The sequence below is a fragment of the Parasteatoda tepidariorum genome, chromosome 7 (genome assembly GCF_043381705.1).
Source record: "Parasteatoda tepidariorum isolate YZ-2023 chromosome 7, CAS_Ptep_4.0, whole genome shotgun sequence".
Taxonomy (NCBI): Eukaryota; Metazoa; Arthropoda; class Arachnida; order Araneae; family Theridiidae; genus Parasteatoda; species Parasteatoda tepidariorum.
This window is the reverse complement of record NC_092210.1, coordinates 24,503,143-24,522,774: the sequence shown is the minus strand read 5'-3', so window position 1 is coordinate 24,522,774 and position 19,632 is coordinate 24,503,143. Positions and strand designations below refer to the sequence as shown.

General features: G+C 26.1%; 1 protein-coding gene across 3 annotated transcripts in view; it reads left to right on the top strand.

Moving 5' to 3' along the window:
- The first annotated feature begins 225 nt into the window (after positions 1-225).
- LOC107439674 (uncharacterized) overlaps positions 226-19,632 on the top strand; it is an 88,879-nt gene continuing 69,472 nt past the window's right edge. The window contains exons 1-3 of one of the 3 annotated variants that reach the window (XM_043041241.2): positions 249-334; positions 17,999-18,104; positions 19,516-19,554. In XM_043041241.2, coding sequence (XP_042897175.1) covers positions 19,526-19,554 — 29 coding nt within the window. In that variant the 5' untranslated portion in view covers positions 249-334; positions 17,999-18,104; positions 19,516-19,525. Of the gene's footprint in view, positions 335-3,816; positions 3,953-17,998; positions 18,105-19,515; positions 19,555-19,632 lie in introns of those variants that run through there. The other 2 variants (XM_043041242.2, XM_071183190.1) reach the window with 2 other exon arrangements.

Sequence of the window (19,632 nt, the reverse complement as noted above, 5' to 3'; positions counted from 1 at the left end):
ATACGAAATACTTTTTTCATCTGCATTATTTTCAAGTTGATTGCGTTTATAATTCTAATCATCAGTCACTAACACATTTCTATTCGTTTATTTATTTTTTTTCAGAGCTGTTTTGCTTAAAATGTGCTGAGATATCAAAACACGGTATTTTCTTTACCTGTGGATGGAGAGAGAGAGGCAGTTGTGAGGAGTTATTACAGGTGCCATCCTCTGAGGAGGGAGTGTTGGGGAGCAGCAGGTATTAAGATGACGTAATGTGTTGACCCGATTCGTAGCACCCAAGTCCGGCTCCAGTCTCCGAGAGACAGATCGAAACTCTTGCTCACTCATGACAGTAAGTAGAATCAGTCTCATATGAATAAATCATAGTTGGTTGATATTTACTTTTCTCTTCTGTTTATTCTAATGAACTTCTTATGTTGTTGTTATTTATTTGTCAGTATATATTTATTGTCTTTTATTTCATTGGTTTTGAGTAATTTAATTAACGGGTGTTCTTGTTTCAAAGTTGAGCAACACTAGTTCTTGAATTTTAGAATTTATTATTCTAACTTTGATAAAAAAAAATGCAATTGTAAGAAAATCTGATTGCACGAGTAATTATTATGCTTATGGGATGGGATTTATTCAACATGAAAATAAATATTCATTTAATTAAATCACACACCCCCAATTCGGGTTGCTCTCACCATATATTCAATTACAAAGCAAATATATTCATCGAATAAATATTTATTGTACTTCTAGAACGTAGTAGTTATTATTTATTATCTTTAAAGGTATATAAATAAACATGATCGTTCTTTCACATTAAATTTATAATGCATGGGACTTAAATTATTTAGTTTGAATTAAGGTAAATTACATTAAATTTTGTTTGGATTTAAGTTTGAATCTTATTAACTTTGGAAAAAAAAGTGTATTCTTGTAAAACATAAAACAAAAGACGAAAATTATTTTCCTACGGTTAATTTTATTCAACTTAAAAATGAGTTTTTCAACATTTAAGAAAATGATGATGCACACAAGAAAAATAGTACCACCCGAGTATTGCATATTAAATTATCTGCTATAAATTTGATACTTTACATTATAAAGTGAATACATTCCTCATAAAATGCATGCACTGAATTATAAGGTTTTAATATCAATAACAACTTTTTTATTACTTTTACGGATCAAATAGTATATAAATGTAGCTATTTCGTTTATATCGAGTTTAAAAAGCAATTTTTTAAAATTAAACTTTGAATTTTATGCTACAGGTTATGTATCTAATTTGCAGTGCAAAATATTCTAATTATCCTTTCATGAGACAAATGAATCTTTCTAAAATGTAATTTTCTTTACAATTTATGAACGGATCAATTCTTTATGTTTTGTTTTGAAATATAGAATAAAAAAACATTTTGTGTTTTTTATTAATGAAAATACATTGGTGTAAGTTTTTCAAGTTAATTTAAATTAGCGAAAATAGTTTAAAATATTTGAATTGTTGCTAAAAAGCTTTTTTTTTTAAATATTTCACTTAGGTCTCTTTATTAAGTATGCTATATAGAACAAGTTTCTTAATTTAGTTTAATTTTATTGCATAGATATTAGACAGATACCTGTTGAAATGTTAATGCTAACTTTTATCTCTACTTTTCATACTCTATAAAATTAGTTTAATACAAAGTGAAATTAAATCATAATTCCTTTTTTTAAATTTTTAATCGGCCTAATGAACTTTAATGAACATTTATGAACATCAATGAATTTTTAAACTTTTTAAATCCCGAAACAAATAATAAGTTGATTGCATTGAGTTAGTTCAAAAAATAAGATTTTCAGTTTTGATACAGAAAAAATCATGAAACTTACATTTACAATGCAATATTACTCAAATTTTGAGATTTCATTAATTAATGATATTAAATGTAATAAAAATTTTAAGTATAATAAAAATTCTTAAAATATGAGGAGGTTTTTCTTATGAAATTTAAAATTTTAAGGTAAATATAATTTGCACCATACTTCTATATACTCTATCTTAAGATGAATAAAATAACTTCAAGATTAATAAGAATAAAAGATTATGCAAATAAAGTATGCAGATATAAAAAAATGAGTATTATTAAAATTATTTTATTAAAAAAAGGGAATTAAAAATTACTTTTTTAATAAAGAAATAATTATTTAAAAATTTATTATTAAAATTAACTATAGCAAACTAAATGGAATGTTATTGATTTTTATTTTACAAAATAAAGCACTCGGTGTCGTGGTANAAAAATCATGAAACTTACATTTACAATGCAATATTACTCAAATTTTGAGATTTCATTAATTAATGATATTAAATTTAATAAAAATTTTAAGTATAATAAAAATTCTTAAAATATGAGGAGGTTTTTTTTATGAAATTTAAAATTTTAAGGTAAATATAATTTGCACCATACTTCTATATACTCTATTTTAAGATGAATAAAATAACTTCAAGATTAAAATAATCAAGATAACTTCAAGAATAAAAGATTATGCAAATAAAGTATGCAGATATAAAGCAAATGAGTATTATTAAAATTTTTTTATTAAAAAAAGAGAATTAAAAATTACTTAAAAAAAATAAAAAAAAATTATTATTAAAATTAACTATACCAAACTAAATGGAATATTATTGATTTTTATTTTACAAAATAAAGCACTCGGTGTAGTGGTATCTCATTTTGAATGAGCGTATAAAAATTGCTAATCAAAAATATCCTATGCAAGTTTATCCATAGGTCCAATTAATTATTTTAAATTAATGATCTGTAAATTATTATTAAATTAAATACATTTACTCTATATTTAATAATATTTCTTTTTAAACAATTGTTTAGGTGTTTTTATTTTAAAGTAATTGCTTTTCGCAAAAGTCATTTTATTTATTTCATGAAAAATTCCCATTTCATTTCAGAGAAAAAGTATTCAACAAAGTCACTTAAATTTTTTAAATATTTAAAATTGTATTTATTTGCTACTCCGAATAATTCTGCATCATTAAACTATATTTTAAATGCTATAGAACACTATAAATTTTATAAAAATAGTATAAATTTTTTTCATTTAGTGTTATTGTTATTATCACTATATAAATTATTATGAAATTAAGTATAAGAAGAAATATATCGTGTCAAAAATGTCTTATTTAATAATTTCTTCATTTAATATAAGTTTTGCAATGGTTCATCAGATAATTACATTGATTTAATCAAATCAATTACCCAAAGAAAAACTTAACACACTTTTATAAATTATCTTAGTTTTCTTGGCAATAATATAAAATATAAAATGAGAAAAATATATAATATACTAGCAACGCATAGTCAATATTTTCTCACATAAGTTAAATTCCTTAGCAAAGCTATTCCTTAGCGAAGCAATTCCCTAGCAATATCTCGAATACTTTCAGGAAACTGGCGAATTAAACGTTGAAAGTAGTCTCGTAAAATTCTTGATGTTTACCTAGGAAGAAAAAAAATTGGCTTAGAAAAGCTGGGCAATGAACTGAAAAATTTTCTAAAACTTTCTGTCAGACTGAAGCACTTATTACTTGTGATTAACTACTAGCATGTTAAGTTGCAAATTTCACTTGCAACTCAGCATATGCAAATACAAATTTAATTATCTTCTTTCCATTTATTTAAACCCATTTTATGAGGTTTTTGATGTGTTTCCAAGCAAACAGTAAATACATTTTTATCGTTATGGGATATCCGGTTTATGTAGCATCTTATCACACTACAGGAAGAAAATCTTTGTTTTTTTTTAAACATTACGATCACATTTATTGACATGTTTTGACTATTGGGTTCTAATCATGTTTTATTTCATCACGAATAGTGGTAATTTTCCAACGTGATTTCATTAAGCGTAAATTACAAATGGATTATATGATGTGCCGTGAACTTCATCACTTTCTATTCAGGTAAAAATGTACTTGATGAAAATGTACTACAGATATGAATTACTTTATTTAATTCATAATTACTGCATGTATTTATGAATTACCTTGTTTACAAATATATCAATAAGGATCAATTTCAATGTATACTTAATCACAATTTGTGATAATTTCAGTCATAATTACATTGAAGTTCAGTTTTTAAGGATTGTGATATTTTGTATTATTCGTACATATAAAAAATTCCAAATCAAACCATGGTAAAAAGTATCGGCACTCAGGGCGAAGGTACTTTTTACCGTAAAATCCATTTTTACCGGAACATGTTACGGGCGAAAGCAGTGTTATACAATTTTTGCAGTATATTGAGCCGTGATGGCTCAGGGCTTAGAGAATTCGCCTTCCAATGAGGTGGACCAGGTTCGAATCTCAGCAATGTCTGGTCTATACGAATTCCGCATCCGGCTTGCATTGACCACAGTGCTGACGTAAAATATCCTCAGAGGTAGATGGATCATGGGTTAAAGTCCCTTTGCCGTCAGCCTAATCGTTAGAGTTTTTCGTGGTTTCCCTCTCCATGTAACGCAAATGCGAGTTATTTTCATCAAAAAGTCCTCCACGAAGGCAAATTTCTCCTAAATGTCTCCTAATTCTTGATACAGGAGTTCCCTTGAAATTCCCATAAAGTCGCTAGATGACTCTAATTAAATAACTATAACTGAAAAAATATATTGTAGTATAATATTTTACTTTACTTTATGTAGTATAATATTTTATATGACTTTATGGTAAAAATTGATATTGCGGTAAAATAGATTTCACGGATAATGCATCCAAGTGCCGATATTTTATACCTTAATTTGATCCGGAATTTTTCACAGTGTATAATCATATTTTCACCACTGTAGGAACTCGTTACTGAATAGTAAAGCAACATGTATCTGAAATAGTCGTATTATTAATTATGAATAATAATGATAGTGATTAACATAAAATCACATAATATTAACATAAATATAATCTAAATAAATAAATTTTATTATGCTAATCATAATTATTAGATACGTCTTTAGAGATTTTATTGCGATTTATTTTAGAAAGGAGTGGTATATCTTACATACGCTACTTATTTTTCCCGGTCTAAAAGGAACGCATTATTTTGATGAAACAGTTTATAATAAGTGTCAAACATCATTTTTAATTTCGTGATAATTTATTTAAATACATTCATTTTATCGCTTTGCTACGATATAAGTGTTTCAATATAAACTTTTGAAATGATTCAAAATGATTTAAATTCAAAAAAAAAATTAATTAAAAGTGAGAATTCGTTTTGTAATATTTGTTTCAATTGTACTCTTTTTTGTTCTATTTTATTGGTAAGAATATATTTTTATATAAAAGAATACGAAACTATTCACATTCCTTTTGATAAATAAAAACAGTTACAACTTTCTAACGTAAATAAATTTTATATGGTGTTTGTGCGACTTTTAATAAATAAAAACAGTTACAACTCAACAGTTACATAAATAAAAACAGTTACAGTTCCTTTTGATAAATAAAAACAGTTACAACTTTCTAACGTAAATACATTTTATATGGTGTTTGTGCGACTTTCAATTATTTATCATGTGGGTTTATATTTTATTTACCTTCATCAACTGTGTTAGTGATTTTTTTCTGAAATAGACTAAAAAAACTGAGAAATAATTAATGAGATTTATTTATTAGTTATTTGCATTTATGATATATCAATAAATAGTTAGGATATATCTATTAGATTGCATCAACTAAATTAATTATAAAGTTTGGCTCGCATTTACCACAATATTAGGGTTGACAAATCTTAAAAAGGAAGAATGAGTTCTCTAGTACAAAGTTTTCAATGCTTTTTGTCGTTTGCTCCTCTTTTACCATTACTATAAGATAGTCCCCCCTAATTCTATATCAGTATATAAGCAATTATTTAAATTTCAGATATATTTTAAGCATTTAAATGATTAGAAAACTAAAATTATGTAGTTTGAATTGGGTAATTTTTTATGTTAATAATATAAAATCAAATACATTAGTAAGATAAAATGCACGATAAGAAGTTAAAATAAACTAATCGAGTCTTGGAGGAAAGCACCAAATGAAACAGTTCGACTCTACAGTATTCACAGGAAAAATGTTAATGTATTTCGCAAATTTAATAGTTATTTTAAAATAATTGATTGCTATTTGAATCCATTAACATTACTCTTAAAAATTAGATACCACATTGTTTTGGAAATGATTAAGTAAGCAATAATTTCCTTCCGTCAATTTTTCGAAAACTTTTATTTTCACCTCATTGTTTTTGAAATATTTTTTTCCAACACAATTGTTTTCTAAGCATTTTTTTAGAATAATCTGTAATTCTTATCTTATCTTATCTANTTATTTATATATATATATATATATATAGCAAATATACTTAAAATCCCTTTCAACTGCTCTCATCTTCAATTTTTTAGAGCTTTTTTTCTGTTTTTTTTCTGAATGTTTTGTTTAAAAGGTGTACGCGTAATGCACGTAAATTTACAAGTACAAGAACATTTACATTAGCATGATTACACACTACAGATAATCGTTTTTTTCTAGAAATTGTATATATATCATTATTTTCATGATAATAACATTTCAAATTTTTATCTCAATGGAAATCATCTTTGCAAGCTTAAATATTTTTAATGACGCATTCTTTTCTAAAGAATAATGAGGTTGTAAACCCCATCCTATTATCTAAAAAATGCATCAAATATTGAATATTTGTTTTAAGTAATAATTATTTCACCCAGTTCACGTGGGTTTTCGATATAATCATTTCAGTCATTTACATAATTTCAAATAAATGACTGATTATACTAATTATCTTATTATGGTCACATAAAAGACATTAAAATGAACGATTAGAAATTTTTTAATTAGGCAAATGATAGGTTTTTTTTTCAAGATGTAATTATTCCATTTAGAATAATTGCATAAAATTTTTCTAATTGGAATAATTGGTGGGTAAAACTGATTAAAAACTGCTTTGGAAATGTAATCGCTTCTTAAGATTAAAAATATAAAATAAATTTTTGGTAATGATTTATTGACGAGGAAACGATTTTTTCGTAATGAAACCACCAAAAATGTCACCTCATAATAGTCAAAAAAGGGAAAATTGATTTTTTAGATGTTGATAACATTGTACCTAAGTTCAAAATATTTATTATATAAAATAGTAATGAAAACTTATAGTAGTGAAGAATTAAAATTTTAAGCCGACAATTTGAAGTAAAATTTAATAGAGTGAGAGAAATTTTCATAATCTCAACTTCAAGTTTAAGGGTAATTGACCCTAGGAAAATGAAATTTTTGCTAATGTGTGAAAAAAATTGTGAAAAAGCTTTAGATACATGCTTGATTGCTACTGTGATTCGAATTCAAGCTGAAAGGGCAAGTACAGTTGTAACATCAACTAAGCAAACTAAGTAATTATAATACTAAATTTCAAGACAAACTAAATTTAATGAAAGATCTTATGTAAGTAGTTATCAAACAATTTACACTGATTTCTGAATGCTTAATACCAAATTTCCCAGTTAAAAAGGAAACAATTTCCGAGTGATTCTCAATTATCTACGTGCATATAAGTTAACTTAATTATTTTGTTTGTAATATGATATTTAATTTCGAAGATCTAATTTTTATCTTTTGTTTCAATTTGATACCTTAGTACCTTAACGAATTGATTATTTGCCACTCATTTTTTTAAATGTTAAAAATGCTTATTAATTTGAGAAATTCGCAATATCAATATAATGGTTGGTTGGTGTCGTATCCTCTATTGAATCACATTTCATGGTGTGCTTGAATAGTTTTTGTTATTTCTATGGCATTAAATGAATATAAATCCTCTTCTGTGGGGTAGTTTAAGAATCAATATAATAATGAGGTAATATAATTTATATTTTATAAGGTTGGTAGGTATTTTATTTACGTCGCACTAGAGCTGCACAATGGGATATTGGCTACGATCTGTTTTTTTTAAATAGTGATTATATCTTATTAAGAGAATGCCTATAAAATTTATAAGCAATACAGTTTAAATGTAAATTTTTTTAAAAAAAATTCAGTTCATGACATAAGCGCTTAATTTTTTTTATGTAACAAATTTGATCCTAAGAATAGAAAAAAAATATTTCTTTGTTTATTTTACTTTTAAAAAGCTAATTTTTGTTTTGTTCACTCATAGCAAACAAATTAATTCTGAAAATGTATGTAGCGTACATTATAGTTGAAAGAAGAACAGTGTTTTTCATATTAAGTTTCATTTCCTGTTATTAGTCACTTTTGATGGCATGAAAATTATATTCCTGCGAATACATTTTTTTTGTCCCAACCTAGGAGTCAAGTTCTTTTTTAAAGCTAAATATTATATTTGATCGTGCATCCTAGTTCAGCAGTGTTAGCTAGTTCACACTGTTAATAAATTTTTTTACAAAGGAAAGACTACGCAACATTTCTTATGTTAACTGTTTAAATTGAAAGGAAGGATAATTTAAAATTAATTTATCAAATATTAAAAATGAGGCACATGAGGCGTTCTTAAGTATGAAGGCCAAATTGTTGGTACACTGTAGAATATAACTGTAAATTGTATGGAATAAACTTATTTTTTACAAAAAAAAAAAAAAGAAAAACTGTTTAAAAATAAATAAAGATTTTTCAGATTTCAATGATTATTTGTACATTGCAAAAAATTCTCGTTCTTTTCTTTTGCAGACTTTTTTTCATGCTGTTTTTCAAGAAACAGTTTTTCTCTGTTGCTTATCCTCATCATAAACGGATTAAAACAGTCAATTCAAATTCTAGTTTTTGCCTTGCAGTTTTGCTTACTGTATGATAATTTTACCCTTCTTCAAATCATTTTACAATTGTTTTCTATACTTACTCATAATTTTCAGCAACTATTATATGGTTTTGAACGCATCGTATTTATAAAATTGTGATTCGACTTCATTGGCAACTCTATCTGATTATTACTTGTCTGATGTAATTTTCCGATAAGTTAAACTGCTAGAGATTTTTATAAGGGTAGGCCATTACAGTTTTAAAGGTTTTTACATTTAAATACGATTATGAATATGTTAATCATAAAAAGAACATCAAAATATTTGCAATTAACATTATGTTAAAACACTAAAAATGCACGCGGTGAAAAGAAAACAGTATTTAAAACAATCTATTTCAAGAAGTTCTAAAATTATCATCTGTTTTTTTAAAATTTGATCTGGGATTTTATTAATACCTGTGATAGCCCGATTTTGTAACGACTCTTACAAAATACAAAAACAATACTTATAAAATGCGGATATGAAAAGCCTAGAACCCCCATTTTCGCAATGGGTAATAAATACAAATTAATACATTTTATTTTCGCTTCTTCATCGAATGTACAAATTTCTTTAATGTAACACTTATTTATAAGAGCAAATATTAATGTTTTATTTTCTTAACTCAAATAAGGACAGAATGTTTTTGCTGAATGTAGCTACACATGTTTTGAATTTTAACCCGGACTCCTTAATATCTCGTTGTACCCCGAGAAAAATTTTTCATGGCGCCTCCATCGGTATTTTAAATATAATGTTTAGTAAAAAATGAGTTCAGCTAAACCTAACCACAAAATTCCTATTTTTTTTTGTTAAATATTAAAATAAATCAAATGACTGAAATAAATCAAAATATATTGCAGGTCTTCTTCCTCACTGCGTAATTTTAAGTAATTTTGCCATTTTTGTTTAATTTTTTTGCATTTTGTAAATTTCTCAGCACTTGAAACTTCATGGTTTACTCTAAAGTTTAACTTTTTCTGTAGTTTAAATTATTTTTGTAGGTGGAGAAGAATTTTTTATATAAAGGTTTTCTTCTCTTAAACTCTTCGTTTCGCCCGAACTTGTACGCATACTTAAGAAAAGAAATTCCCTGACGCAATAGTAAATAATGCACTTAGAAACAGAATTGGTTCACCCCAAGGAAACAGTGATGTAAAATACAAAGGAATCTAGCAATACTTAATTCCCCCTTGTTATTTTTGAATCCCGTATTAAAGCTTATTCTGGACAATTGTATAAAAAAAATGAACCCCCTACTGAGCAAGGCTGAAACATTTTGAAAGAGATTAATAAATAAAAATCGAAACAGGAGAAGAGTATACGTTTTCTCAAGGAGAAAATGTTAATTTTTTCCATTAGAAGCAATGCAAAAAGCTGAAGCTCTCTTTGGGTGTGTTCTAATATTCTGTTTTGCCTGTTTGAAAAAAAAAGCCACCTATAGTTTTATGTTTGTTTAATAGATTAAGAGCATAATTTACGGTCATTTTCGATGGTTAGATTTTCCATGAAAACTGGTTTGAGATGCAAAATTCATGAAAATAAAGGGAAAAAAACTAACTTGTGATTGCGTGCTTACCACAATTGATTTCTTCACGCATTAACTAAATATGAGTTACATGTTTTTGTAATTTGAAGTGTTACTTGTAATTCTAACCTCATTATTTGAAGACGCGAGGCATACAAAAACTGTCATAAAATCATTGATTGCGCATGGAATATTGAAATATGTCAATATTTATGTAACTTATCTAGCCAAGGGCATACTGATGAAAGCAATCTTTTATTGAGTCATTTCTAATTATCATTTGAGTTGAGGAGAGAAATGAAAACAATTGTCATGGATAGTTAAAAAATATAAACAAAGAAAACTCTTAACTTAATCAATTGTACTTTTAAGTGGTAGAAATGGTTACTGTTTAAAATTATGGTAGAATTATCACTGGTAGAAATTATGTTGATAGATATTTATGCATGGAGTTCGAGGTTTTTGATATATATCACNTGGTTAGATTTTCCATAAAAACTGGTTTGAGATTCAAAATTTATGAAAATAAAGGGAAAAAAAAACTAACTTGTGATTGCGTGCTTACCACAACTGATTTCTTCACGCATTAACTAAATATGAGTTATATGTTTTTGTAATTAGAAGTGTTACTTGTAATTCTAACCTCATTATTTGAAGACGCGAGGCATACAAAAACTGCCATAAAATCATTGATTGCGCATGGAATATTGAAATATGTCAATATTTATGTAACTTATATAGCCAAGGGCATACTGATGAAAGCAATCTTTTATTGAGTCATTTCTAATAATCATTTGAGTTGAGCAGAGAAATCAAAACAATTGCATAGTTAAAAAATATAAACAAAGAAAACTCTCAACTTCGTCAATTGTACTTTTAAATATACTGTTTTTGAGGAAGCACTGGTAGAAATTATGTTGATAGATATTTATGCATGGAGTTCGAATTTTTTGTAATATATTACGTTGATTGGAGTAGAGTATATTGCTATTAATGAGGGCTAAATTGTTGTAATAAGAACTATAATTTTGCAAACGTTACCATATGAACGGAAATCGTTACCGTCTGAAAGGTTTAAATTCCGTGTATATTTTGATTTTATTAACCAGAATAATGGTTGAGTGGTATTTTTACCGGAATTTTTTTTCTCCACGTATATAACGCAAAAAATACTATTCAAAAACTCAAATAACTATTTTGGTACTTGTGAAAAATAACATATAAATAATAGAATGTCATAAATGATAAAAATTAAATTTTTTTTTCTGTAAAATCCATATTTTAATTAAATTTATTGAAATTAATAAAGAAAAAATGCATTTTAAGATAATTTGAAACATTTATAATAATAATTTTTTTGAAGAAAGTATTATTATAAATATTTCAAATTAATATCTGACTGAAAAAGTTTGTGTCAAAAATATCCATATCAATTGTTTGAATGCTTATGAATAAAATTAAGAAAAAAATAATAAAATTAAAAAGAAATACCTAGACGTATATGAATTATAGTTCTTATTTGAATGCTTATGACTGAATGTAGAAACCGAAATTCCAAAACTTTATGAATGGGAAAAATACATACACAAGTTATTGTCGCCATTTGAATCTTTATGACTAATATTAGGAAAGAAACTGAAATTTAGTATTCAGAAAACTGTCTCTTTCTCCCTGATAATGGTTGTCCTATTTTTTGAAGACGCATAGAAATTGGTATTGAAATTTCGCCCTTTCTCGCCATATTCGGTCTTGGGGAGAAATTATAATCACAATAGGCTAGTCGGTCAAGTTCACTAATACGAAATTTGCATCATATGAAAGATGTATTTCTAAGAGCTAGTTTTTGATCTAGAGGGTGTGGATTGGAGAATAAAAATTGTAAAGCTTTTATTTCAGTTGTTATTATTTTTTCTTTCTTTTTAAGAAAGTGCATTTCAAAAGGTGATTGATTGGTAAGAGTTAATATATTTTTAAAAGAGGAATTGTAAATGAAATATATTTTTCATTTGTAATGGCTAATACTTTACATATGTTAAAAATCAGTTTTTTGTTGTTGGAGTTCCACATAAAAATATTTAAAAGTGTCTTTGGTTGATAAAAATGGTTTTTATTTCTCGAAAGCGTTAATGATGATTACATTCCTAAGTATGAATCATACCATTTTGTTTCGTTTATTTAAAAAAGTTTTAGCCTAATTTGATTTTCTAGAACATGGCATAGCTGCATTTAATTTTACGCTCATTTGTTGCACATATGTTTCATTTCAAATTTTAAAAAGGGATTTTTTTTTAAAATTTTAATTTTGAGTCAAAATAAAAAATTTTATTTCCGGATCTGGTCTTTTTTTGTACTATATCTAATAATAATTTTAATTTATGATATTCTTGGTTTTAAGAGTTCATTTAATTGGTTGAAAAATGAAAAAATATTAATGCATAATTTAAATAATTTTTGCTTGAGTGACTATTAAATTTTAACCATCCAGAGTAGTAAGATCTATTAGTTTTTCTTTTCTGGAGTCATTTAGTTTTTCAATAATCAACTTTACTACGTTATTAAAATCCTTTTTTCAACATTTAGCGTCGAACTAAAGCTTATGAATGTATGCATTTTTTTCGATTGTAGAAGCATAATTTTTAACGGAATATCCATTTCATTTGTAAAAATTACGGTACTATCTCAATTTTCACATTCCATTTTTTATCGGTATTCCAAGAATAATAAAAATGAATCAATGGATACAAAATTTTAGTTTTAATATTTTGGTAAAATATTTTTATAAAATATTTTTGTTTAATTTTTCGTTCATATAATTTTATTTAATTTTGTTTGTATAATTTTTGTTTATTTATATGGATGTTTTGTTTTACTCTTTTTCTGGCTATTTGACTTTGACAATAATAAATGCGTTTAATTTTTCAGTTAATTCTTGGTTTAACCTATGTTGTGGGTGGTAAAAAATTGAAAATTCAATAAATAATTTTCAATTTTATTCATAATTTATTTCAAATCTATCGAAATAAATTATGATAAACAATATTGACTTTTGAATTTCTTATCTATATTAACTTTTTTATCGTGAAAAATATGAATCATGACTAAAAATGTCTTAAAAAATCATTCAAAAACGTTTGTTATGCATATTTTTGCTGTGTTATAAAATCAAAAAATAATATTATAACAATATCTTGTCGTTATTATTATTAATATAGAAAACTGACTTTAATAAAAGCGTTCTTCAAATATTACTCTATACCCAAAAGTACTTTATTTTTAAATTAATTTTTGATTTGCTTAGGGATCATTAAGAGATATTGGCTTTAAGAAATCTAATTTCACTCAAAATCAACTTGTAAAGTGAATAGTTATGAATTCTTATTTATATTTTGTTTCTTAAAAAAATGAGATTTAAACGTATTATCGCTTAGAAAAAGCTTTAAACTGCTTTAAGAAATTCGAGCTTGGTGCTCCAAGTATGGCCTCAAAAGGCGTAAGGTTAACGCCACTACTCGTAAATTACGCCTCGCCAAGGTCAGCGATGTTCAATAAGGCGTCTAAGGTGCTCATACTGCTTTAGTTGTCTATATAAACGAACACTTTTTTTTATATGTTAGATAATAATATTTATTCTTTCATCGTGCTTCTAGAATTTTTATACCTTCAAAACAAACAAATTGGTGAAACGAGAAAAATTTCGTACGTTCAAATTCAAACTTATTGTTTATTATCCATAGTATATTCTTACCAAATCAATCTCGTTCTTACTTGACTTTTAAAAATGAGGATACTTCAAAATTTTTTTAATGAACAAGGACGGAGTTTAATGTTTACAATGTTTAAAAGGTTTTGTATGTAGTCCAACTGCGTCAAAACTAGAGAATTAGAGCTGTGTAATTATATTTTAATTCTAAAACTTTTGCATATTACAATAGGTATTATTCCAAACTGTCTTACTAGTAATAGTTCATGATTTCATCGGTAGTACGCCGAAAAAAATGTATACACTGATTGAAATTAAAATGATTTCATTTTTTATGACTTAGATTAATCACTGGAAAAAGCTACGAAATTGCTCACCGAGAAAAAAAAAAGTATGGATAAAACTATCAGAGTATTGCAAAATTTATCGTGTTTCTTGGTCTTTACGAATACCAAGAAGCTTGGTAATTTTTACCGAAGCACTTTGGTATTGAATTTGGTAAAATTAACAATAAAATAGGTTTTTAAAAAGAAGTTATACAATTTGGTAATTTTTTTTACAATACCTTAGAGTATGGCATAAAAAGTATTTATTCGGATATAATACTTTTCAGTTTTTTTACTAAATGTGTGGTAATAAGATCTATAGTTTCAAAAACCAGAATTTTAGGTAAACCGTTACAAATTGAACGAAAAAATTTCCGAATGAATTGTATAAATACGTTATATTTTAGTTTTATTAACCTGAATTAGGTAGTTTTTTTTTACCCAGAAATGTCATTACCATACAATACGGTATTATTAACTATAATTCTTTTCTCTGTGCATGATTAAAAAGCTGCCTCAGTTGGAAATGAACTTAAAAATATTTCTTTGGACATTTTTATTTTGCGTTAAGTTTTCATTTCTTATTGTACTTTTAATCAAATTACTTTCTAATAACTTCTTTTTCACCATTTATGAAACGTTAATTTTTCTATGATTGCGTGAAATGTTTGAAAATTATGTATTCTTCGCAAAGTTTGTATTTTCAAGGACACAATTTTCCTTTCCAGCAATAAATAGTTCTTTTCAATTTAATTCTTCTTCCTGCTTTCAAACAGGAATTATAATGTAATTTTCTCTACATTTTCAAAATTAAATTTAATAAAAATTGCTGAATACGAAATTAATAATCACTTAACTAAATTAAAAAAATTGAATTGCAATTTAAAAAAAAATAATTCTCGTATTTTAATTCGAAAATAATAAAAAAATTATTTAAATCAAGGAATAATACTTTTATATGTTGAATAAAACATATAAAAGTNTTTTAAAACTATGCATAATTTAAAAAAAATTGAGTTGCTAACCAGTTGTAATCCACACATAATAAAATAATTTTCAAAATCATGGAAGTTAATAAAGATTTTGAAACGAGAACAATTTCGTACGTTCAAATTAAAACTTATTGTACCTCGGTGGTATTGTACCTCGTACTATTGTATTTCGATCCATAGCAGGGCCATCTTAATAGCATGCAGGGACTCCCGGCACAAAAATGTTTTACACCCCTATAACATACCATAAAGTTCAAAAACGAACTAAAAACTTCACATACATAAAATAAATCATTTTTAAGATATGATTTCAACAAATTTGAACTATAATTTGATTACCCCAAAGACTCAAGTAAAATATTTTAAAACTATGCATAATTTAAAAAAAATTGAGTTGCTAACCAGTTGTAATCCACACATAATAAAATAATTTTCAAAATCATGGAAGTTAATAAAGATTTTGAAACGAGAACAATTTCGTACGTTCAAATTAAAACTTATTGTACCTCGGTGGTATTGTACCTCGTACTATTGTATTTCGATCCATAGCAGGGCCATCTTAATAGCATGCAGGGACTCCCGGCACAAAAATGTTTTACACCCCTATAACATACCATAAAGTTCAAAAACGAACTAAAAACTTCACATACATAAAATAAATCATTTTTAAGATATGATTTCAGCAAATTTGAACTATAATTTGATTACCCCAAAAACTCAAGTAAAATATTATAAAACTATGTATAATTTAAAAAAAAATTGAGTTGCTAACCAGTTGTAAACCACACATAATAAAATAATTTTCAAAATCATGGAAGTTAATAAAAATAATTAAATTAAATTGAATAAACATAAAGGTATAAGTTAAAGGTTGTATGTAGTCCATAAAGGTAAAGGTTGTATGTAGTCCAACTTCGTCAAAACTAGAGAATTAGAACTGTGTAATTATATCTTAATTATAAAACTTTTGCATGTTACACTAGGTATTATTCCAAACTGTCTTACTAGTAATAGTTCATTATTTCATCGGTAGTACGCCGAAAAAAATGTATGCACTGATTGAAATTAAAATGTTTCCATTTTTTATGACTTAGATTAATCATGGGAAAAGCTCCGAAATCGCTCACCGAGAAAAAAAAAGTATGGATAAAACTATCAGAGTATTGCAAAATTTACCATGTTTCTTTGTTTACGAACGCCAAAAAGCTTGGTAATTTCTACCGAGGCACTTTGGTATTGAATTGCACTTTGGTAAAATTAACAATAAAATAGGATTTTAAAAATATGTTACACAATTTGGTAATTTTTTCACAATACATTAGAGTATGACATAAAAAGTATTTATTCGGATATAATCAGTTTTTTCACTAAATGTGTCGTAATAAGATCTATAGTTTCAAAAACCGGAATTTCTGGTAAACAGTTACAAATTGAGCGAAAACATTTCCGAATGAATTGTATAAATACGTTATAATTTAGTTTTATTAACCAAAATTAGGTTGCTGTTTTTTTTTACCCTGAAATGTTATTACCATAGAATACGGTATTTTAACTATAATTTCTTTCTCTGTGCATGATTATAAGGCTGCCTCAGTTGGAGATGAACTTAAAAATATTTCCTTGGACATTTTTATTCTGCGTTAAGTTTTCATTTCTTATTGAACTTTTAATCAAATTACTTTCCAATAACTTCTATGATTGCGTGAAATGTTTGAAAATTATGTATTCTTCGCAAAGTTTGTATTTTCAATGACACAATTCTCTTTTTCAGCAATAAATAGTTCTTTTCAATTTAATTCTTCTTCCTGTTTTCTAATAAGAATTATAATGTAATTTTCTCTACATCCAACATTTGTGATCCAACAGATTTAACGTGCATCAGTCACCATTTACTACACGGGGATCCTTGGCGGGCAAGGTTTGAACTCTCGACTTCTTGGACATGGGTTACACGCTTCACCAACCGGGCTAATATAACCTGAAAAGAGGCAGACATTTTTGATAAATTATTATTTAAGAGGAATATAATAAGATGAAGGAGTTAAGATAATTCAAATTGAAAAAAACGAACTTTCTTATCAAACTCTTTTTTTAATCTGATCTCATTATACTTAGTAACTCCAAACGATTTTAATCGGAATATGGTATAAAATAAAACCGGAAAATCGAACTATAAAAACGTATACTATCAACTAACATATGATTAAATAGCCTTAGATACTTTCTTTGATCAACAGACATAAAGAGAGATACAAAACTATTATTGCATGAACTATTATACGCTCAGTGCTGACCAATGCATCTGAAACCTGGCTTTAGCCAAACAAAGAAGCCGTTTAGATGCAAATAGTCACAAACATAAGATTTTTAAACATAAGCCATGGCTGCGAACATGGATAATTATTTTGGAGAAGACCAGTCCTCACCCCGGGCTGTACAGCAAATGATAATGATGATAGCATAAATTCACAGTTAAAATATGTTAACCACACAAAAATGACATTTGAAGCTAAGGGAATAGTTTTTAACAAGAGATCACTTATTAACATTAACAAGAGAAAAATATCAAAAGACAGTTTTTTTCATCTCTTGCACATAATAATTCCTTTCATTTCAGATTGTTTACTTTAAATCAATGTAATCAACATGAAATGTGATCATAAATGTGTTTCTGAAATTTGGAAAATATATGGAGTTGAATATCTTGCATAATTATCCATCAAGTAAGCAGCAATACATATCTCTAATATATTATTAATTAATAATTTAATTAATGATGTAATTCATTTAATATAATGAATTAATTTAAGGTTATTTTTTAATGTAATATCATATTGCTGGTGCTAGTTTAATGAAATATAATCAGTAGGGTTTAACATCATTTATGTAGATCTAAACACCAATCTTAAAATATTTTTTAGACATTAACCCTCAAACGTATGCCTCAAGAAGCTTTAAAAACTTGGTTGAAATTAAAGTTAATTATTGTTAATTATTAATATCATTAATTAATTGCAATTATTTAAGTTAGTTATTCTTTAAAATTCTAGAAATGTTACGATATTGTGAAGAGCCTATACGTTCATACCAATGAAATTTTGTCACAGAGTAAAATTATCAAAATCAAAATAGCACTTCGAAGTTTTTTTTTTATCTATATATGCTTCTTTGAAAATTTCAAATTATTTTTCAATACTCAGGAGCATATTAGGTTCATGGTCTGAAGGATAGGGCTTGAGTTTCAGCATTTCTTTATCAAATGACCTTAATTGCATTGATTTTTTTAAAATTTATAAAATGCATTATTTGATCGCATTTTAAAATAATGTGCATCAAAACTTTTTGCATTAGAGGAATGTTTGTTCAACCGTATGTAATAGATATTCATAAAACTAAAACGTTTTTTCTTAAAGCATTGTTCTTAAAGTGTTTTCTATTTTTCTTTACTTTTGTCCTGATTTTTTCTTTATACTTATTTCCTTCAACCTAAACAAGTTAAACACTTCAATGAAAAACAGGCAGACCTTTAAATTATAAAAGATAACATTTTTTTACGAGAACTAACAGTAAACATTTCAGAGTCATTGATAAATGTTACTTCTTGAAAATCATTTCTGGTTCATTTATTTTGAGTATCGCCAATTAATTTTCAAACCATTGCTTTGAGAAATTTGAAATAAATAAATAAAACTATTCGTATTTTAATGTACCATATAATTATGCAAATTTACGAACAAATCTCATTTCATAACAATTACATGCTTTTTATTTGTAACATAGTGCAGCACTGCTTTTTTAAAATGTCCTTTTTTCAACTCTTTTATTTTATTGAACTGCTTTAAAAATGTTTTTGAAACCATTTCTTTGTTATTATAAAAATGACCTTAATATATTTCATCCTAAGTCTCGAATTCCATCTTAATGAATTGTATAGAAATGAACATTAATTTATTCTCCTTCATGATTATGTTTATTATTTTCTTTTGTATGGAATATAAACTTAAAATAGGTTCAAAGAAATTTTTAAAGTAAGCTCAGTTTTGCATCATTTAAAAAAATTATACGGTGTAGGCTAAAGATATTTGAATATATTTTTTAATAAATATAATAAATATCAATATTCATTTATTTTAGGTTAAGAAAAATGTCTTTAATGAAAAGCCCCCGTAGAAGGTAAGATCCTAGTACATTATCTATCTATATCTATCTATCTATCTATCTATCTATCTATCTATATATTTATCCATAGTA